Source organism: Melospiza melodia, chromosome 15 (assembly GCF_035770615.1).
Source record: "Melospiza melodia melodia isolate bMelMel2 chromosome 15, bMelMel2.pri, whole genome shotgun sequence".
In the NCBI taxonomy this organism is placed as follows: domain Eukaryota; kingdom Metazoa; phylum Chordata; class Aves; order Passeriformes; family Passerellidae; genus Melospiza; species Melospiza melodia.
In genome coordinates, this window is record NC_086208.1 from 1,816,108 (window position 1) to 1,835,420 (window position 19,313).

General features: G+C 44.7%; 1 protein-coding gene and 3 non-coding genes across 10 annotated transcripts in view; all 4 read left to right on the top strand.

Annotated features, from left to right (window-relative positions):
- RAB8B (RAB8B, member RAS oncogene family) overlaps positions 1 to 7,345 on the top strand; it is a 29,114-nt gene extending 21,769 nt beyond the window's left edge. Inside the window, exons 7-10 of one of the 7 annotated variants that reach the window (XR_010029594.1) lie at positions 428 to 478; positions 952 to 976; positions 1,107 to 3,383; positions 7,155 to 7,345. Coding sequence is in view for 5 of the 7 variants with exons in the window: in XM_063169286.1 (XP_063025356.1) it covers positions 428 to 478; positions 952 to 976; positions 1,107 to 1,252 (222 nt within the window). In the remaining 2 variants the exon portion in view is untranslated. Of the gene's footprint in view, positions 1 to 427; positions 479 to 951; positions 5,035 to 7,154 lie in introns of those variants that run through there. The other 6 variants (XR_010029595.1, XM_063169289.1, XM_063169290.1 and 3 more) reach the window with 6 other exon arrangements.
- An 8,035-nt stretch (positions 7,346 to 15,380) lies between these two features.
- TRNAG-UCC (transfer RNA glycine (anticodon UCC)) lies at positions 15,381 to 15,452 on the top strand. Its single transcript has one exon. It is a non-coding gene; the product is annotated as a tRNA-Gly (tRNA).
- Positions 15,453 to 18,586: 3,134 nt separating this feature from the next.
- On the top strand, positions 18,587 to 18,658 carry TRNAM-CAU (transfer RNA methionine (anticodon CAU)). The gene has a single exon. It is a non-coding gene; the product is annotated as a tRNA-Met (tRNA).
- Positions 18,659 to 18,738: 80 nt separating this feature from the next.
- TRNAI-AAU (transfer RNA isoleucine (anticodon AAU)) lies at positions 18,739 to 18,812 on the top strand. The gene has a single exon. It is a non-coding gene; the product is annotated as a tRNA-Ile (tRNA).
- The last annotated feature ends 501 nt before the right edge of the window (positions 18,813 to 19,313 follow it).

Here is a 19,313-nt window from a genome sequence, read left to right on the forward strand (position 1 = left end):
AGCTTTTGGAGGACAGAAAGCAAGCTAACCTTAATGGGAATTCCCTTCTCAAACCTCTCTGGGTTCCTGATTGTGATGCACAGTTCAGTTTGGGGGGAAATAAAAACAGGATTAGTAAATGCAGCCTTGTCTTCAGCTGATTTTTCTTTCTCCCCCCAGAGGTATGCAATGGGGAGATCTGTTCATTTGCTTCAAAGATTGGCAAGATGGACACTAAAAATAAATATTTTTTTTCTTCTAAATCACTTTTGCTGAAGTTTTAAATATACAGATATTGTACATAGAGTGTCTTGCAACTCAAAGTGCTTCTAGTGACCTACAGAACACTGTATTGTTAATGTGTCTGGCTAGCCCAAGTTTATCATGTCCTTAATGTGTCTTGTGACTAACTCTTGTTTGTTTTTTCTTTATTTCCCCTCCTCACCAGGCGTTTTTCACACTTGCACGAGACATTATGACAAAGCTCAACAGAAAAATGGTTTGTATTTCCAATTAGCATACAAACTAGATACAGTGAGAGTACAGCTATCATAATACTGAGTAGTAGCCCTACCAAAATCTCCTGGGGATTGCATTAGTTACTAGATAAAATTTGAGCAAGCAGTGATTTATCATGCTTTATTACACATCAGTGCATAACTATTCATTATTTTGCATGAACATTCACACTGGGCAGCCTGAAACTGATGTGTTGTTCTAAAATGCAATAGTGTGATCTGTGTTTTATTGTGTAGTCCCTTTTCCAGCTAATTCTTGAGATCTGGATTGTTATGTAAATGTTAATTTTTTTGCCAAGTGCTTAATGAAGTCTGGATAACTGAGGAGCTCATGTTGCATCAGATCTCTGCTCTGATTATTGCTTTGCAAGCAGAGGAAGTGGGAAGGGAGACTAGGAAAGCTAGAGATACTATTTTCTGCATTTTGTGATGTTGACACTCTTTTCTCTTTCAGAACGACAACAGTTCATCGGGGGCAGGTGGGCCAGTAAAAATAACAGAAAATCGATCTAAGAAGAGCAGCTTCTTTCGATGCACGCTACTTTGATGAACTTCTAATGATAAGACTGCAGCACACTTAGAACCTTTTCTGCTTCTTTGAAAGCACAGGGTCACAAAGCCTCAGAAATAATACCACCAAGCTGCTGCTGAGAGCTCCATTGAACGTAGACTGCGATACACAAATACCAAGTGGATTTTGCTCACTAAGCCTATTGACCTGTCAGGCTCTTCTTTCTCAGATATGGAAGCTATGAAGTGGAGACACAAATGCAAGATTTAACTTGTTTTCCTTTTTTACTTTCTGTTTTATTGCCTGTTGCAAAAGCTGCTATGTTTCTTTTAACTTTGCACATCCATATTGGCCTCTTACTGCCTGTTACAGCACAATCTTACATTTGTATTTGCACAGTTTGACTTGTAAGTAAAATTCCTAACAGATTTGTGCACAGTTTTATTTCTCTTTTTAAACAAATTTATTTTCAAGCAGAAGAGCCAGGGGAAAAATTAAGTCTCATTTCCATTATTTTCTATGCTGTATACTCGTGGCCATGCAGTATGGATGTTGTTGCTCTAGTGATGAGAATTACTGTAACAATTGGCATTTAACAAATTTGTCCAGATTTTGTCTCTTAGATGCACAAATCTGTTTATGCAGAAGCTGTGGCTTCTATTCTGAATGTAGTATGCTTTTCTTTCTTTACCAGACTTAGCAAAGTTGTGTTCTGAATTGCCAGTCACTGTCTGATTCACAGATGCACCTTTCAGTTGTTTGAATAAACACAGTGTCTTTCCTCACCTAACTTCCCTTTGTTAGCTCAGACTGTCTGCTCCTTGTTTTGTTTCTGATGAGGAAGCACACTCTGGATTTGAAATCATCACCACAAATTGGCCTCATCACTATCACTTAAGTGGCTTGTGGAAGCTGAATGCATGAGTTTTGAGTAACCTCTTTGTGGATTCACTTGTTCAGAAATGACTGCTTCTAAAGGTGACTTCCATTTCTACTCTTAATTCTAAGGATAGTTTGTTGATGTCTGTAAGCATTGGCACTAAGGAAGCCTCTCATTAGGGCTATAATGTACTCCTAGTTTGCAGTTAATGCTGAATGTGTGTCTTTGGTCTGCTCGAGCAGTTGTTTTTTCATCAAAAACTGGTACAGTGACCTAGACTGTTAGAAGCAGAGGTGAAACATAGTTGCCTTTTTTTACTCAACTGAGCATTGTATAACCTAGTCTTTGTTCTACTACTTTTTTATCGTCTTCTGAGAAATTTCCTCAATGAGCAATTAAAACAGGTGCTTTAGTTCTGTTGGTGTGCCAAACGTGGACCATTGTAAGCTTTAACTCCAAGTTTGTGTCCAGCATGTTTGCTGTTAGGGGATGGGCGTGTTCTGTCATTGTCAAAGGAAATGTCTGACATGCTTTTGCTTCACTTGGTTGTCTGGAGTTGTAAACAGTGAGTTAGTTGTTACCACAGAGAACCATTTTGTTGTGTCAGGTACTGAATTTGTCATCTCTGGGTCTGTTTGAAATAGTTTGAAAGCAAACAGGCCGATAGCATTAGATGTAAAGCTTTTGATTTTAAAGGGTTTATCCTTAGTAGCTGGTTCCATAAAGTTTTAGGTGGTTATCAGCCTGTCCCCACACGTAGTTTAATAGAAGTAGTTCTTGTAACTAGATGGTGGATCTCATAAACTGCTGTTGCTGCACTAGAACAGAGAAACCTTCATGGCAACAAGGTTTAGTGAAAAAACAAAGCAACCCTAACTGCTCTGTTGTTTTTCTTGGACAGGCTAAAGCAGTTATGTTTTCTGTATGGTTAAAAAAAGTGCTTCTATACAGAAAGTGTTGTGACACCAATTATGAATGTTGTTTATTTTCAGTAATTTACCTCTGACTTACTTGGTGTCGTAATACTTTGATTTTTATCTCAGGGGTTGTCTGCAAACCAAAACTGACATGTTCTGTGTTTGGCACTGTTTACAGAATGCTTTGTATTGTTTTTCCTGTCTTCACTGTGTGGTTAAATGTTCATTCAATATTAGTCTCCATGAACTTCCCTTTGAAAGAGCCTGTAAGTAGTAGAGTCTATGAAGTGCTTCTTGAAGCAGCAGCGAATTGGGGTATCTGCTCTGTACGGGGGAGGGTGGGAGGGAGAAAAGAACTTGCTATTTTCTTACATTTAGCTGTGCTAAACTGTACATAAATGTGAGGTAAGACCATAGGAAATTCACTTTATGCATGAGAAAGTACTGCAGTAAATATTTCCCTTTGCTTATTGTTCGTGTACAGTTCATCTTTTTCTATTTGTAGAAGAATTTAATGCAATTTTGTTGTCATCTGCTGAAACTGAAGAATTCTAATTTCATGTGATCTTATGGATAAGGTAAAATGCAGATTTCTTTCTTTATGTCTTTGCCCCCACCCCACTTCTCCAGCAGTATTAAATGGCTGAGTGGCTGCACTTTATCAGTGTGCTAACTTCTGGTCAGTAGAGACCTTTCTGTGTACAGTCTGCCCTGTCAGACGTGGGAAAATGTGCTGTATCTTAGCATGCAAATCAGCTGTATGTTTTACTGGGATATTTTAGCTCTGGTTTCCTCTAGACAAGCGGGTGATGATGATGGTATGTCCTGCCTAGGCATCAGATGCTGGCTATTACAGGCTTTTCTAATATCACTATGATTGTTTTGTGCAGTCTCTGTTGTTACTTTGCTCAAGACTATATAATCTTAAGTTTTGAAGGACTCTTAACTATACCTCAGTCAACTAGTTAGTACTCTAATGCCCATTAGAATGAAAGTCATATACTTACTATTCACTTAGCAGCAAATGTATTTCTGTTTTCTTCCAGAAATTGCCATTAGCCTTTGAGGAAAGCAGACTTTTTTTGGTAGATTTCAATAAAACAAAAATGCTGCTTATGCTTTGGAGTTTTAGGAGAACTTTCCCTCAGCCCCATGCCTGTGCGCTATATCTTGACCTATGTTTTTCTAAATGGTTTTTTAAAAAAAAGCCAAATGAAAAACAAACTGGTCTCAGTGCTTTGCAATTTTAGCTTTCAGTCTGTGCTCAGCAAAACATGCACAAGAATTTTTTGTTGAGTGTATATAGAATGTGTTATTGACTTATCTGGGAGTTCTAATATTGCTAAAGCTTAAACCACTCATGAAACTTAATGCAGCTCACTTTTCTCTTTGGGGGACAGTCTCAAAAATGCTGATTGACTTTTCAGACCTGTAGCTCTTTTCACAGAAAATATTTCCCATTGTGACTTTCTCATACTAGTCTGCTGAAGTTAAGAGAATTACGTGGATCATTTTCACAAGTGAATAAAGTCTTGAATGTACATATCACATTAAAATATTGTGAAAGCATAATGATTTGAAAGTCCATCGATAATATGTAAAATGCATAAATGTGTTATTTGTGAAAATGCATCTGTTGTTGGGTTACCTGTTAATGTAACAGAATATTTGCAATGTTAAACTTGCTAAGGATTGGTCTGTAGGTAATAATAGGTCTTTTTTCTCCTCTGTTCATTGAACTGCTTATACCATTCTCACTCTTACAAATAAAACTTGTATTTCTTTCTTCCAAAAAAGCAGGATTTACATTGATTTTTCTTGTTTCTGGTGAATATAACTATTTCAGTGCATTCCTATGGCCTTACAAACATTTTTGCAAATAAAACTTCAATTACCATTATTTTAATGCTATATAGCTACTAAATTCAGAATAAAAAGTATAGTCCTTGAGAAAATGCTTAATTTTGAAATAGAAGTGTTCTGCTGTGTGTGTTTAAGCACATTTTACCTCTGGTATAAAGGTGTAATGTGAAAAGCTCCTGCAGATAAAAGTGAACTTGTCATGTGGTTAACTTGTAAACCTAATCATTAAATGTGTATTGATGTATATAGATAAAAAAAAACCCAAACCCAGCTCCTAAGAAAACCTTCATAGTCCAATAGTTTTATTATTTCATGTGAACTTTTTTACAATGTGTGTCTCAAATAAAAGTTACATAATGAAAAGTATTTTGGAGTATTTTGTATGAAATATTCCATGTAGTTTTTATATAGTTGGCATTTCTACTTTTGATACAATTGTTGTGGAAAGGTGTCCTGCTGGGTTGTATATGTAAAGTTTAGTTTAAGTAGTGATGAACCACAAGGGTTTTTGCCTGTCTTTGTTGTTCCTAAACTTCACTGTTCTTTAGAGCTGTCCAGAAAAATCTTTTATTTCTGTAGTGATTGCTTAAATCCAACTATATTAGTTTGATGACCTTCAGTTTCCTAGGAAACCATTCTTCCAAACATTTAGTGTCATGAAATGCCCTTTTAAAGTGACTTCTAAGCAATGCCTGTAAAGGTAACATGAGACACAATTTCCAATTTGGTTAAGAATTATCTACTGACTTAAACTGTTATCGTTCTCCTTTTTTTGGTTATTGTTTTAAATCAGCATTATTTGAAAGGTATGACTCTGAAATAACCTGGAGCACAAATATTGCATCAATATAGCAAATATTGTTTGTCCAGTGTCCTTCAACTGAGGAACAAATCCCAAATTGAGGGATTTGGCAAATACTTGTTGGCTGTTATATTAGCAATAGTTTCTGCCTTCCAAATTATTGTGATTTGGCAGTAGCTTACCAGTGGTACAAAAATTAGCAAACCTAAGGAAAGAAGGGTTTTATCTACCCAAGAAAGTTAATAGTTGAGACATCCTGAGAAGTAAGTGGCAAACTCAGGGATGACAGATAGATAGTTTCTGAAATGTGTTTTCTGTGTGTTTAAGCATTATCTTACATATCCCCTAGATCTGAATTGGATTTAGATGCTCAGCAGTCCTGAAGTCCTCACAGTGGTCAGTGACTTTTTAAGTACATTTGCATTGTGCATTTGTTAAAAGGAAATAGCAGACATACCTACACTACATATAAATGGTGATTTATTACAGCTTCTGTCTGTAATAAATAAATAAAGGAGCTATTTTTGGTTGCAGACTAGCAATTATGATACAAATACTGCCCACTTGTAGATCATACATGTAGAATGGATCCACTTTTTATAATGTGGTAAATTGCCTTTTTCATAAATTATTCTTTTTCCAACTTGGTTGACCAGTGTCTGTTAAGAATTCTTGAACTATACCAAAGTAATCAATATAAAAAGATTTCATAATAATTTTTCTTTAGAAAGATTCTAATCTCCAAGAGATGAGGTACATAAATGAAGCTTTTATCTCACCATCTGGAGATTTAAAGAAAGGGCATGGCATGGAATGCCAAACATACTGAAAAGTTTTGCTCTTGTATGTGTTATAGTTGCTTCAAAAATTTTTTACTGGCTTCAGCAAAGCACATCAGCAAGAAGCTGCTGGTGTGAAGAAAAGCTGCACGAGTTCTGTGCACATAGCTGGTACTTATTGTTAGTTCAGTTTGGGAAATAAAGTTGTAAGTTATGAGCAGGGTATGAGCATTTTCCTCATCTGAGGAATTAACAGGTTTAAAGGATTATGGAAGGTGTGTGTAACTTAAACTGCACTACTGAATACACTGTACTGCCTCCAGAGTGACCAAGAACTCTGTGAACATCCACTAAGTATTGAGAATTTCACCTTAGTTAATCCTAAATATCTTCCTTGAGTAGGTGGCTGAGGTGCCTCACTGCTGTTGGGACCTTTCCTGCCTCTGCCACCCGTCCAGAGGGGTGGGTGACACAGCTCTGTGTGCCAGGGCCTGCTGTTGGCACTGGGCTCTCACATCCCTGGACGTGCTTCCATGCAGGTTTAGGTTCCTCAGGGAAATGCTGCCATTGTGCTCCCTGACCTTTCTGCCGTGGTTTGGCACTTTTGTGGAACAGCATGAGGGGATGATGATGCTCCTGAGACACTTCCTGTGGGACAGGGCTGGCAGGGCGCAGGGCTGACGCCCTTCTCTGCTGCATCCTCTCTGTCAGTGCTGCCTCACCCACAGGCTCGTTTCTGTATGCAGTGAAAAAGTGCACACTCACTTACCCAACTCGCTGCAAGTGTAGTGCAAATTATAGAACTTTTTTTTTTTAAGAAAAGGCAAATGTTTTTTTTTATGTTGTTTGCAAATCTGTACTGCTACTTTTACTTATTTTTTCTCTTTTATTTTTTTCCCCTCCAGGCAACATAGGAACTAACTAGCTCTGGTCTGTATTGTAGATGAAGGACAGAATTTCTTCAACAAGGCTGAACAACTCCTGTCCCTGTCTTAATGCTGCCGAATGCTTCTTCTGAGCTTCCTCACCCAAACTGCAATGACTTTGTAACCCTCACACTTGTGCACTGAACCAATAAAACACAGGCAAAAGGCAACCACATGTGTCTTATGTACTGTTCATATGTAATTTTCCAGAACAGCCCTGGTAGATGTACATGAAATTAGGAAATGGCTGAGCAGCTCCTTGTGCCAGCTGTGAGGAGGGACCGGCCTTTAAAACGAGGTCTTGATTAATTATTTGAGTTCTGCTGTTTGGGCTGACAGGGCCGCGTTACCGGGCCTTCGTTTGCTTCAAGGGAGGGCAGGGAGAAGCCCAGCGCTGTACGAGGCTGGGCCGGAGCTCTTCCCCTTCCTCGGCTCCCACGTAGGAGTGGCGAGACCCCCGGCCCACCTCTGTGAGGGGATGGCGGCGAGGCCTCGCTGCCTGTCCCAGTGAGGGGATCAGCGGCGAGACCCCGGCCCGCCTCGCTGAGGGGATCCGCGGTGAGACCCTGACCCGCCTCGCTGAGGGGACCGGCGGTGAGGCCTCGCTGCCTGTCCCGGTGAGGGGATCAGCGGCGAGACCCCGGCCTGCCTCGCTGAGGGGATGGCGGTGAGACCCCGGCCCTCCTCGCTGAGGGGATGGGGCGAGACCCGGGCCCTCCTCTGTGAGGGGATGGCGGTGAGACCCCGGCCCGCCTCGCTGAGGGGATGGCGGTGAGGACCCCCCCTGCCGTGTCCCGGTGAGGGGATCAGCGGTGAGACCCCCGTGCCCATCCCGGTGAGGAGACCGGCGGTGAGGCCGCCCTGCCGTGTCTCAGTGGAGAGACCCCCGTGCCCATCCCCTGAGGAGATCGCCGGTGACTCCCCTGCGTCTCCCAGTGAGAAGACCGACGGTGAGGCCTCCCTGCCTGTCTCGATGAGGAGACCGGCGATGAGACCCCCATGCCCATCCCGTGAGGGGACCAGCGGTGAGGCCTCCGTGCCATCCCGGTGAGGAGACCGGCGGTGAGACCGCCCTGCCCATCCCCTGAGGGGACCGGCGGTGAGGCCCCCCCTGCCGTGTCCCGGTAAGGGGATCAGCGGTGACATCCCCGTGCCCATCCCCTGAGGGGACCGGCGGTGAGGCCCCCCCTGCCGTGTCCCGGTAAGGGGATCAGCGGTGACATCCCCGTGCCCATCCCCTGAGGGGACCGGCGGTGCGGCCCCTTTCCCACCCCGCTGAGGGAGCCAGCGCGGCCCCCGGGCCGCCCGCGCCCCCTGGCCCTGTGGGGCGGGCGGGGCTGCGGTCGGTGCCGACGGCAGCCGCTCCCCGGGGCAGGCAGGGCGGGAAGGAGCGGCGGCCCCGGTCGGGGCAGAGGGCCCGGGGGCCGCACGGACTCTCCGCGGAGAGGAGGCCCCGGATGGGGATGGGGAAGGGTCCGAGATGGCGAAGGCGCCTCCCGCCCGCCCCGGCCTCTCCTCCGCGATAATAGAGAACTTAGGAATCGTCATTTAAAAACGTAACTCTATTCCTTAACCCTTGAACTTTCTCTCATAGGGAGGGCCACCTTTTGGAAAGCAAGAGAATTTAAAACGAAGTTTATATTTTATTTCTCTCTGAGGGTATCATTTCAACGTGCCCTGCTTTTTAGGGTAAGACACCCTAAGAATTAACAGTGGTGTGGTTTGCTGGAGAGCTGTTCCTTGTTATTTATTAAATACACATGGAAAGCCAAGAACAAAAGAGGAAACTGGTGAAAATTGCCTGCGCCACCTCTTTCGCTCTTTCAGTTTTTGTGTAGCAATTCCGATAGGAAAAGCCCTCCTCGACAGTCCTGCAGGGGGCACATGACCGCGGCTTGAGAAAAAGGTTAGTAAGGTTTTGTCCAATATGCTCCTTCAACAAAATCATAGAGGAATAATAATATAAAACCTAATAAATATTTTGCTTTTGTCTATAATTTTCTAGTGAATGAATTCCTGGGATAATTTATAAGACCTATGCAATCTGTACAGAAGCAGGTAAGTTGAGTAAAGTAGCTTAGAAGTATTCTGTGCTGGCAGCCTTTAGGCAATCTGCTGGAAAAGTGAACATAAATGCACAGGATCATGGGTGCCTGTGCAAATATGAGGTGTGATTATCAATTGAAGAGAAGGGGCTGCTATTTGAATTTATCAGTGAAAAATGAGATGCATCCAATTTTTATTCATAAGTTTTGACAGCTGTGTGTGTTACTAACTGATAGAAGCCTCTTTTGTAAGCTATTGTTGCCACTGCTTAAAAACCATTTGTTGTTCCTGTGAAGATATTTGGGTCAGTAGTATGTAACTATTAAATTTATATTGTGTGTGCTTCCAAAATATTTCAACCTACTAAAGACCAGAGTTACCTAGTTTGGTAGAAAAATAATCCTTGAGTACAATACTTGACTTTCAATTCCTTGTTCCATAGAGGGTGTTCTGGCATTTATGCTTATTTTTACATTTACTTCTGGTAATGTTGCCAAACTTGACTGCGTGGTGTTGAGAGGAAGTAAAAGAAGTGACAGCTTTTCTGGTTTCTCGTGTGTGAGTCACTAGATGGTGCCATTTCACTTCTCTTGAATCAGAAACTATCTGACATTATTTTTAGTAACAGTTGTTGGTTGTGTTTTCAAAAGAAAACTACTGATCTTCTGAATTTTTTTTAAACTGTTGGCTTTTTTTTTTCTGAGACTATGCAATATAGATGTTTTGAGTTAATCAAACTAATATATTCATGAAAGTGTACAAAATTTTAAAGTTCTGATCTTTTAAACTGTCATCAACTTTCAGTTTTACATTCTATTACATGTTTTACTGATCTAACAATGAGTCCAGACTTGACAAAAATACACATTTTAAATGTAGAATTGTTTGAGAGTCTTTAAGTATCTGCAGCTAATGTGAATCAGTGATGTGAAGAGGTCATGGGGCATTCCCCATGGGGTCTTTTATAATTTTTACAGGACACAGCCTCCTTTTAGTCCTGATTTCCTGGCCACATTTTCCCTCCCTCTTTCCCCACTGGCTGAGGTACTTGAGAGGTACAGACTCCCCAAAAAGCCTAATACTTAAAACCCCCTTTTAATGTATAACCCCCTCCAAACCCCATTTTTCTTCTTCCTTGTGTCTCTGTTCTTTTTCTCTAAATCCAGAGATTTTGCACAGTCTTAAGTGAGTAACAGTGTGTGTCAATGAGTGGAATTCCTATGGAATTTATGGTTCCCCCATTGCTTCTTTCACCTCTCTCTATTAGGCCTTATCTGCAATCAGGGCCACAGTTTATTTGTAAAGACACCTCCTGCTCATTGCTTTCAATCCCTCCTCTTCTTATTTTCCTCAATAATTGTTTTTACAAACCTTATTCATCACTGACCTAACTTGCTGTTCCTGGGGCCTTTTTGCTTTTGCAATTATTTGCAGTGACAGCATTTTCTGTCCTTTTGTAGCCATTTCTGGATCTGTAGGCATGGCTACTACCTGCATCCCTCTCATCACATACTGAATAAGTTGCACTAAGCAAGGGATGGTAAAAAGGTGAGAGTTGCTACAGCACATAAGAGGGAAAAAAAAGCATTCTTTTAACCCACCATGAAAATGTGTCCCATTTCCATCCTTTCCATGTTTGGATGGTACATGAGCTAACTTTCTTATTCCCTTTGCTGTTTGTTTTACCACTTTTCCATGGTCATCTATTTGCAAATGGCACTTTGAGTCATTTAATTTGCCACACACTTCCCCTTCTTCTGCTAATAGATAATCTACTGCCATTGAAATATTGCACTCCTCATCTGAGTGGATTGGTCAGCAAAATGGTCAAGGCTGTAGCTGGCTGGTTGGTAATTATTTCAAGGACAGCTTGTAACCTAATGATCTGATTTATGTAAAAATGGGTTCCCTGCCACCTGATATTATTCATTAGGACTCCATGGTGTTGTATAATTTGCTCAGGTGGCCATTCATCTTTTCCCCACTTCTGGGTGCTCCTTCCAGCCAGGACTGCATCAATTGACTGCTTTTCTCTGATTAGATCATCACATATCCTGATTCCTGACTGATTTCCCTGAATTGTGACAGCAGAAAGAACAACAGTCCAATATACCCTACACAACCAATTTGGAGGTAACCTGTGATGGGCATGTTGGCCACAAATCCAGTAATGCCCAACCTCCTGGGCATGGATTGCCCTTCATTACCTCTGCCAAAATACCTCAACATTCTCCCAAGGGATTCTTTGTGGATATTTCAGGATCATCATCCCTTTCTCCAGGAGCCCTCCCTGGCTTTAACTGTGCACTGGCCCCTTCTGTGTAGGAGCAAATGTTGGGCCTTGCATTACTGGAAGTGTTGTGCAACCTTTGCTTGGTTAGTTCCTGAATGAGAATGTGTTTCCATGGGAAGGAAAAACACACATCTCCACTGTTGGAGGTGCAGATAAGAAGCTGATAAGGAGCTGCCTAGTGGAGGTCAAGGCAGGTAACCTGTAGCCACATTTCTCTTCACAGAGAAAAGCAAGACACATCTTCCCAAGAATATTTCTCAGTTTCACATTCTCTGAACATCAGAGAAAGAAAACACAGTTTTTATCATTTGCTGTGCCTGTGTTCGTGCCAAAGTAGAATGCAATATGGAGATTGTTTACCCACAGGGATGGGTTTTGTTTCCTTGGCCTGTCAGGGCCAGGTGTGTGTGTTGGGACTGTGGGCTGACAGCCATGAGATTCTGTGGAGTGTGTGCAGAGTTGATTGCATAGCAGATTCAGTTTAGATGTAATAGAGGGGAATATAGAATAGATTAAGTGTATAATAAAGTAATTAATTAGCCTTCTTTTAAGATGGAGTCAGATGCATCATTCTCTCCCCTTGTTGAGGCTGCCCGTGAATTCAATAGTAACCACTTTCTGTCCTGGCATATTTGATGTTTGCCTCAGTTTGTACAGTGGTGGAGTTGGTATCCATCTTTGGAAGGTGATCTCCTGATAGATTCAAATTGGCATGTGGTATCTACATCTCAGAGGTATCTACATCTTGAAATTCTCCTAGCACCCTCTTTCAAACAAAGTAAGCAGCTGCCCTGAGGCTTGGTGTGCACTGATCTAGTGCCCTGGGCAAGTAATGCCCAGTGATGGTGTTCTGTCACTTCTGTGTGGAGTCAATCCCCAGTGTTTTGTATTTTGGAAAAGAGGATGCCATTTCTTTTGAGATGGGCTTGTAGTTCCTCTCTTTGGCAAAGCAAGCAGGTTCTGAGGCACACACTGGGTACTCTCACTGAGTGTAAAGCTGCTCTCTGGGTTAGAGCTGTTGAGCTGTCAAGTGGGAATGGAAACACCAAACTGCTGAGCTTTTTGTCCTGGTAGTTTTAGTGTGTGAGCAGTCCCTGGTGCTGCTCCATTTGGATCCTGACTCTGAGACTGAAGGCTTAAGGTGGTACCCAGAGCTGAGAAGGGAAGTGCTGATAGCAGGGTGTGTGCTGGTAGTTTGATGGGTGCAGCTGAAGCTGTAGGCAGCAAGAGCTTTCTCAGCTGACTTCTTTGTGAGCTCTGGCTTTGACAGATGTTTTCAAGCTTGTGGCCAGACTCTGTGAGAGTGAAAAGATTTGTTAGGGCAAAGGAGTTTGTGTTGCCTTTTAAAAGTGGTGGAGAGAAGGGTTTGCACTTTGAAGTGGAAGATCAGTGAAGCCTTTTTGTCCTGATGTGGCTGATTTGAGAGACGTTTGTTTCTTGGCTCTGTGCTGGGGGTGGTTCCAGCTGGGCTCTGTGCATTTCCTTCTTTTGTGAGTCGACACCACCATCGTGTGGTTGTTTTCATAGTGCTGACAGTGCCCAGGAAAAAGCCAAGCACTTTTCTGCCCCTGCCCCATTTGTGTGGGAGCAGTTTGTGGAAGAGCTCTGCCATGGATCCTGGCCCTTGGTGTCTGACAGAGTGGGATCCTGCATGTACTGGTGAAAGAAGAGGAATTGTTTCATCCTTAGCTGTGCACAGCTTATAGGTTACAAAAGAAAAGGCAATTCCAGCACAGCATCTTTCTTTTGGTGTGTTTTCTTGTGTGATCAGCTGTTGAACATGTAACTCACACCCATTGAACTGCATCCAGCTCCATAAGAGATGTGTCCTTTCCCTCAAGCTCCATGTACCATCTTACCCTCTCACTCTTGCACATCACAAACCCCTTCCAAACGTCCAGCAGGTATTCCCAAAGGAAACACCCAACAACAAAAAGCCAGTGCAAGCTTCATCTTCCCTTTGCAGTCTCTAAATTAAACAAAACACACTAGTGATTTGCATTTGCCTTCTCAGCTATATATATAGCATCATCACATTCTCTAAAGGCAGCAGGGTCCATCACTAAAGTGAAGCATTTCCAGCTGCAGTTCAGACTGAGAAATGTGCCAGGAGACAAAGCATTTGCTGACCTTCCCTCTTCCCTGTGAAACCTGATTTTCACAATGCAATCACTTTCAAACACCCTCATTGTTGCCTAATTGAAGCATCTGTATCTGCCAGAGAAGGAAGTGTCAGGACAAAAGGCTTTATGAAATTACCCTCTTACCTTTTGTGCTCTTAAAGTGCACAAACATGCTGGGACTATGCACCTTCCTTCTCACATGTACAAATCAGACATTTCTGGGTCAGTTCTAGACAGAAATGTGAGGGGCACACTGCCTAGCACTGGGCTTTGAGGCCGGCAAAGCTGAGCTTTATAGAGAGCTCAGGGGTGGCATGGCCCTGGCTGGCTTTGCACTGGGGCTCAGTGTCACTGGCACAGGGACTGCAGCATGGGGGCAATGAATCCCTGCTGGCCTCACCCCGGGGAGTCACCCCAGGAGCAGCCATGACATCAGTGTCACCTGCAGCAGGTTACACACCCCACGGCTGTGGCAGGGACAGGGCCAGGCATGGGCACAGAAGGGACCATGGCACTGTGTGCACGCTGTCCCTGCTGATCCCAGACACCCTCTCCTGGAGCCAAGAGGCCACTGGGACACCGGGGGGACTTGGGGAAGGGAGGGACCATTGTGACACAGCAGGGCTGCACAGAATCCACAAACCTGTGTGAACCTTTTTCAAGGTATGTTGTGACCCCGTGGGACCCAGGAGACCCTTGTGATGCTGTGCAAGTTCACAGAACTCAGGCACTGTGACACCACAGAAGCTCAGGGAACCCTGGAGACCATAGGAAAGCTATGGAACCTGACAGAAGCCTGGGGAGCACTGGGATGCTGTGGAACCTGGTGGGACCCAGGGCCCTAGTGACACTGTGGGGCCTTTTGGGACCAGGGAGACCCTAGTGAGAATCCACATGGGGAAAGAAAGAAGGGTCAGGAAGGGCAGAGAGACAATTCAGAATGCCATGCTGCTTTGGTTTCAGGAATGTTGAGTGAAGCAGACAAGCTGATCCTGGGTAAGAGCAAGGAAAGGTTGTGTTTAATGTTTGTTTGGGTTTTTCTTGTTACTCAGCATGTGAACCTTTTTCAATTGGCCAAACATTAATTTCCCCAAGTTGAGTCTGCTTTGCCAACAATCATATTTGCAAAGCCATGTCCCAGGGTTTATTTTGTCCTGGAAGAATTCTCATTTTGTTTTCTATGCTTCTCATTCACAGACAGTGGAGCAGGGGTGAGCAGCTGGGTGAGCAGCTGACTGTGCTTACCCCACCACAGACATGGACCCACAAATGCACCTACATGGCACAGTGTGTGTGGGGAGTGATGCTGTCACCAGCGTCCCCTACAGCACCACCAGCACCCACATAAACAAGGGAGACTGTCTGACCTTTTTCTACTTCTCTGGCTGCTCAGGGCTGGAGATTGGTGCTGGAGACCCAGAACCATCTCTTCCAGACACACCCCATAGGTCTGTGCAGCCTGTGCCTGCAGCTCAATCCTGACCTGTCCAGGGTCCTGCTCCAAGCCTGGGCACCCCCTGGTGCTGATCTCCTCTAGTCGGTGTCTGGCCCAGCTTGAGTTTTCCAGCCAATACCTTACTCACAGAAACACCCATCTCCTGTGGCAGCCTGTAGCAGTGCCCATAGAAACAGAAGGAGCCGGTGTGTGCCTGTAGCAGTGCACGGAGCAGTAGGAGCCAGTGCGCACCTGGAGCTGGGTGGAATGTGACCTGGAGGAGCAGGCACCACCCTCCCTTCGCAGATGCGTTGGTGGTATAGTGGTGAGCATAGCTGCCTTCCAAGCAGTTGACCCGGGTTCGATTCCCGGCCAACGCAGAATGTGTTTTGCTCCCTCACCTGCTCCCGAAAGCGCAGAGGCCACGAGCCTTCTCGTGCCTCTGTAACCTAGGAAGACAAACCACAGCTTGTGGCCTGGTCCTCCGTTCCCTGCCGTGACACACCCTGCTCTGACGGACAGGTTTCTTCTCACCCCCCACTATCCTTTCCAGGGATTCAGATGGAGGTGATGACAAAGGTTTATCCAGCGTCAGCTCTCGGGGCCTAGGAGGACACTCTGCTTTCAGCAGTTTATTTTTCCACCTGAGATGGCTCTGTTGGTACAGGTTGAGAGGGATTTTAGGGTTGCTGCTGCAGCTGGTTGCACCTGGCAAGAGAAGCATGCTGCTGTGGCACTGTAATGATGGAGACTGACAGTGCCCAGGTGGGGACCCATGTGATGGTGTTCACAGGGGTCTTATGTGGAGGAAAGAGATGGAGATCTGACTCCATATTTCAGAAGGCTTGATTATTATTTGATGATATATATTACATTAAACAAAGAATAGAAGTAAAGGTTCTCAGAAGGCTAGCTAAGCTAAGAATAGAAAGGAATGAATAACAAAGGTTTGTGGCTCGGACAGAGAGCCGAGCTAGCTGGGCTGTGATTGGCCATTAATTATAAATATCTAAGATGGGCTAATCAAAGATCCACCTGTTGCATTCCACAGCAGCAGATAATCATTGTTTACATTTTGTTCCTGAGGTCTCTCAGCTTCTCAGGAGGAAAAATCCTAAGGAAATGATTTTCATGAAAAGATGTCTGTGACAGACTCAAGCATGAACTGCACTGCATGAGGCCAGTTCTGCAATTTGGGGGATAGTGGGAGGAGGCCTGTTCTATATAAAATGTCTCAGTGTATCATTGGGGTGAAATTGCTCTCCATCCTCCACCTATTCCATCTCTACAGTGCCAGCTTTGACAAATGACAAATGCTTTGTCATTCCCCTTCAGAGGGATGCTGGTACATACAATGTCTGTGTTCACAACACACAGTAATTTCATGTGTAGGACTCTTTCTTGAATACAAACTGTGGCACATGTGGGAATTTCATTTGGAATGACCTGGTTAGCAATCATGACTGCACGTCTCAGACACCCAATGTCACCAACCCACAGGCAGGGCTGCTGTTCTTATTGGGGCTTCTTGCAACTTAGATACTCCCTCACTTTCCTAGGGACCAAGGTGAGGCTGACCAGCCTGTAGCTCTCTGGGGCCTCTTACCCTTTTCAAGACAGGAGTCTTTTGCCTTGTTTTAGTCCTCAGGCATCTCTCCCAGTCACCATGATCATTCAATTATTGAAAAAGGCCTGACAATGACATCAGCCTGCGCTGTCGGCACTCATGGGTTCATGGGCAGGTTCATGGACAGGGGGATTGGAACTAGATAATCTTTAAGGTCCCTTCCAACCTAAACCACTCCATGCTTCTGTAATTCTCTGATTCTATAAGTTATGTATGTCTGTTATTCCCTGACCTGATCTTCCTTCCCCAAGGATGCACCATGCTTACCCCAGAGCCCCTCTCAGGCCTGGGACTCCTGAGGCTTGGTTTGCAAGTGAAGACCAAGGCAGAGGAGTCATTCAGTGCATCAACCTCTTCCATGTCCTGCCTCACCAAGTTCCCAGCTCATTCACCAGTGGGCTGTGTGTCCCTTTTGTCATGTGGGTAATTACAGAAACCTCCTTGCTGTCTTTGACATCCCTGGCCAGATGCAATTCCACTTCAGCTCTGGCTATCATAACTGCATTTCTGCATGCTCAGACAGAGCATGAAGATTTGAATAATAATGATTGCTAATTAGCTTATGCACTTTTGTGCTGTAAACTGCCAGCCAGATGCTTTAGAGAATATATCTGCATGGCCAATCAAAACACTTCCACCCACACCCAGGCGTGCACATACACACCCCACACACTGCAGGAATCCTCTGAAGAGAAGGCAGAGGCCAGGAGCCCTGGAGGCTCAGGGGAGGATGATGGAGCACTGGTTCACAGCTATTGCAAAAAACCCCAAAATCATCTTGATATGAAAAGGAACTGCAGGTGTTCATTGTTTTATTTTGACAAAAGAGCCAAAACTACAACAGCCAGTTGTAGGAATAGAAATGCAGAACTAGAGCAAGGGTGAACACATGGGTGACATCCTCAGCTTCTCCTCAGAATGAATCACATCACAGTGCTGACAGCACATCCTCTTGTTGTGCCTGAGTCCTGCTGCCACAGGGCTGCTGTGAACACAGTGCTGCTGTCCAAGGCAGACACAAGGTGTGTGATGTGCTGAGCAGCCCCAGTCCCAGGCTTTATGTTCTCATCTAGTTTTTTTCCAAAATATTTATATCTCCCACTGCCAGCAGTTTGGGAAACCATGCTCATGAATTTGTGAGAAATGTCTGCAAAAATCCACCCACCTGGCTTCTTATATGTTCCCCATGAGAAGTTTGCCTGGTTTCCTAAAATCTGATGGATGAGTGGTTGTATACCACAGGTGAATGGTGGCTGCTAGCAGGCAAGCCAAAAAGCAGAAGATACCAGATGGGCTTTGTCTCTGTTCTGCTTTCAGCAGCACAGTGGGCACTTGTAGCAGGACATCCCTGACGTGGTAAAAATTAGCATTGACTCCATAGTTCCAGAAGACTGATCCATCACTTTATTATACTGTACTTATTAAGAAACTCATCACCCTTACAGACTGTCTGACACAGTTTGACCCACTTGGTCCCTTTAAGTAAAACACCATCACCAGTGGTCAACCAAGAAATCACCCTTTGGTAAACAAATCTCCATAACAGATTTCACATGTTCACAACAACAGGTGCAGCAAGCGAAGATAAGAATTGTCTCTCATTCTTTTCTCTGATCTTCTCCCAGCCTTCCCCAGGACAATGCCAGGGAAAGTTGTGCCTGCTGCTCTCTGTGACCAGAGAGCGGCTGCCATCGGGGTGGATCCTGGGAGGAGGTGAAAGCTAACAGATAGTGGGGCACCACAGTGTGTTATATTCGCTGTTCCCCGTTTTGGGGCTAACGGGGTGCTGCTGTCACCCTGCACAGGCTGTTAGTGCTGCTGAGGTTGCAGGGCGGTGTGCAATTATAGATGGGAATATCTACTCTGTGAGGAAGGGCTCCCACAGAAAGCAGAGTGGCGCAGCGGAAGCGTGCTGGGCCCATAACCCAGAGGTCGATGGATCGAAACCATCCTCTGCTAAGAACTCTTTTGTTGCCTTTTTCCGGGAGGCGGAGCCACGGCCGGGCCACGAGGTGGCGGCGCGGCGCTTTCTTCAGCACGGCCGGTTAGCTCAGTCGGTTAGAGCGTGGTGCTAATAACGCCAAGGTCGCGGGTTCGATCCCCGTACGGGCCAGCTTACCTTTTCCTCAGCGTCAATATTTTTTCTTCCCGTCCGGCTCTCCTTTTTTTGGCAATGATGGTACAGGGAAATATACTCTGTAGGAAAACAGGGATCCTGCCTGTGCTGCTCAGCCCTGACGGATGGTCTGGAAGAGCTTCTAGGTTCTCCCCCTGTTTTCCCTACTCCTCCTTTTGCAGGTGTTCATTCCAGTTAAGGATAAACTTCACTGGTGCTCATGGCAGGTGCATCATCTCCAGCAGCCCTCAGACCTGGCAGTGACCTCACCTGTGCCATGGCTGGATTCAGGTGTGCAGCACTAACCACTGCAGCTGCTGCTGCTGGGCAGGGGCTGAGGGTCACACCTCGGCCAGCAAGGCTTTTTGTGGCCATCTGATGACAGGTAAGAATCAGCTGGGGTACAGATGGAGCCTTGGTGGGCAGGCAGGGCAGTGGAGTCAGTTGTCCTGAGAGAAGGACTCTTAGGTTTCCCTCCTTGTATCAGGATGCTGCCCA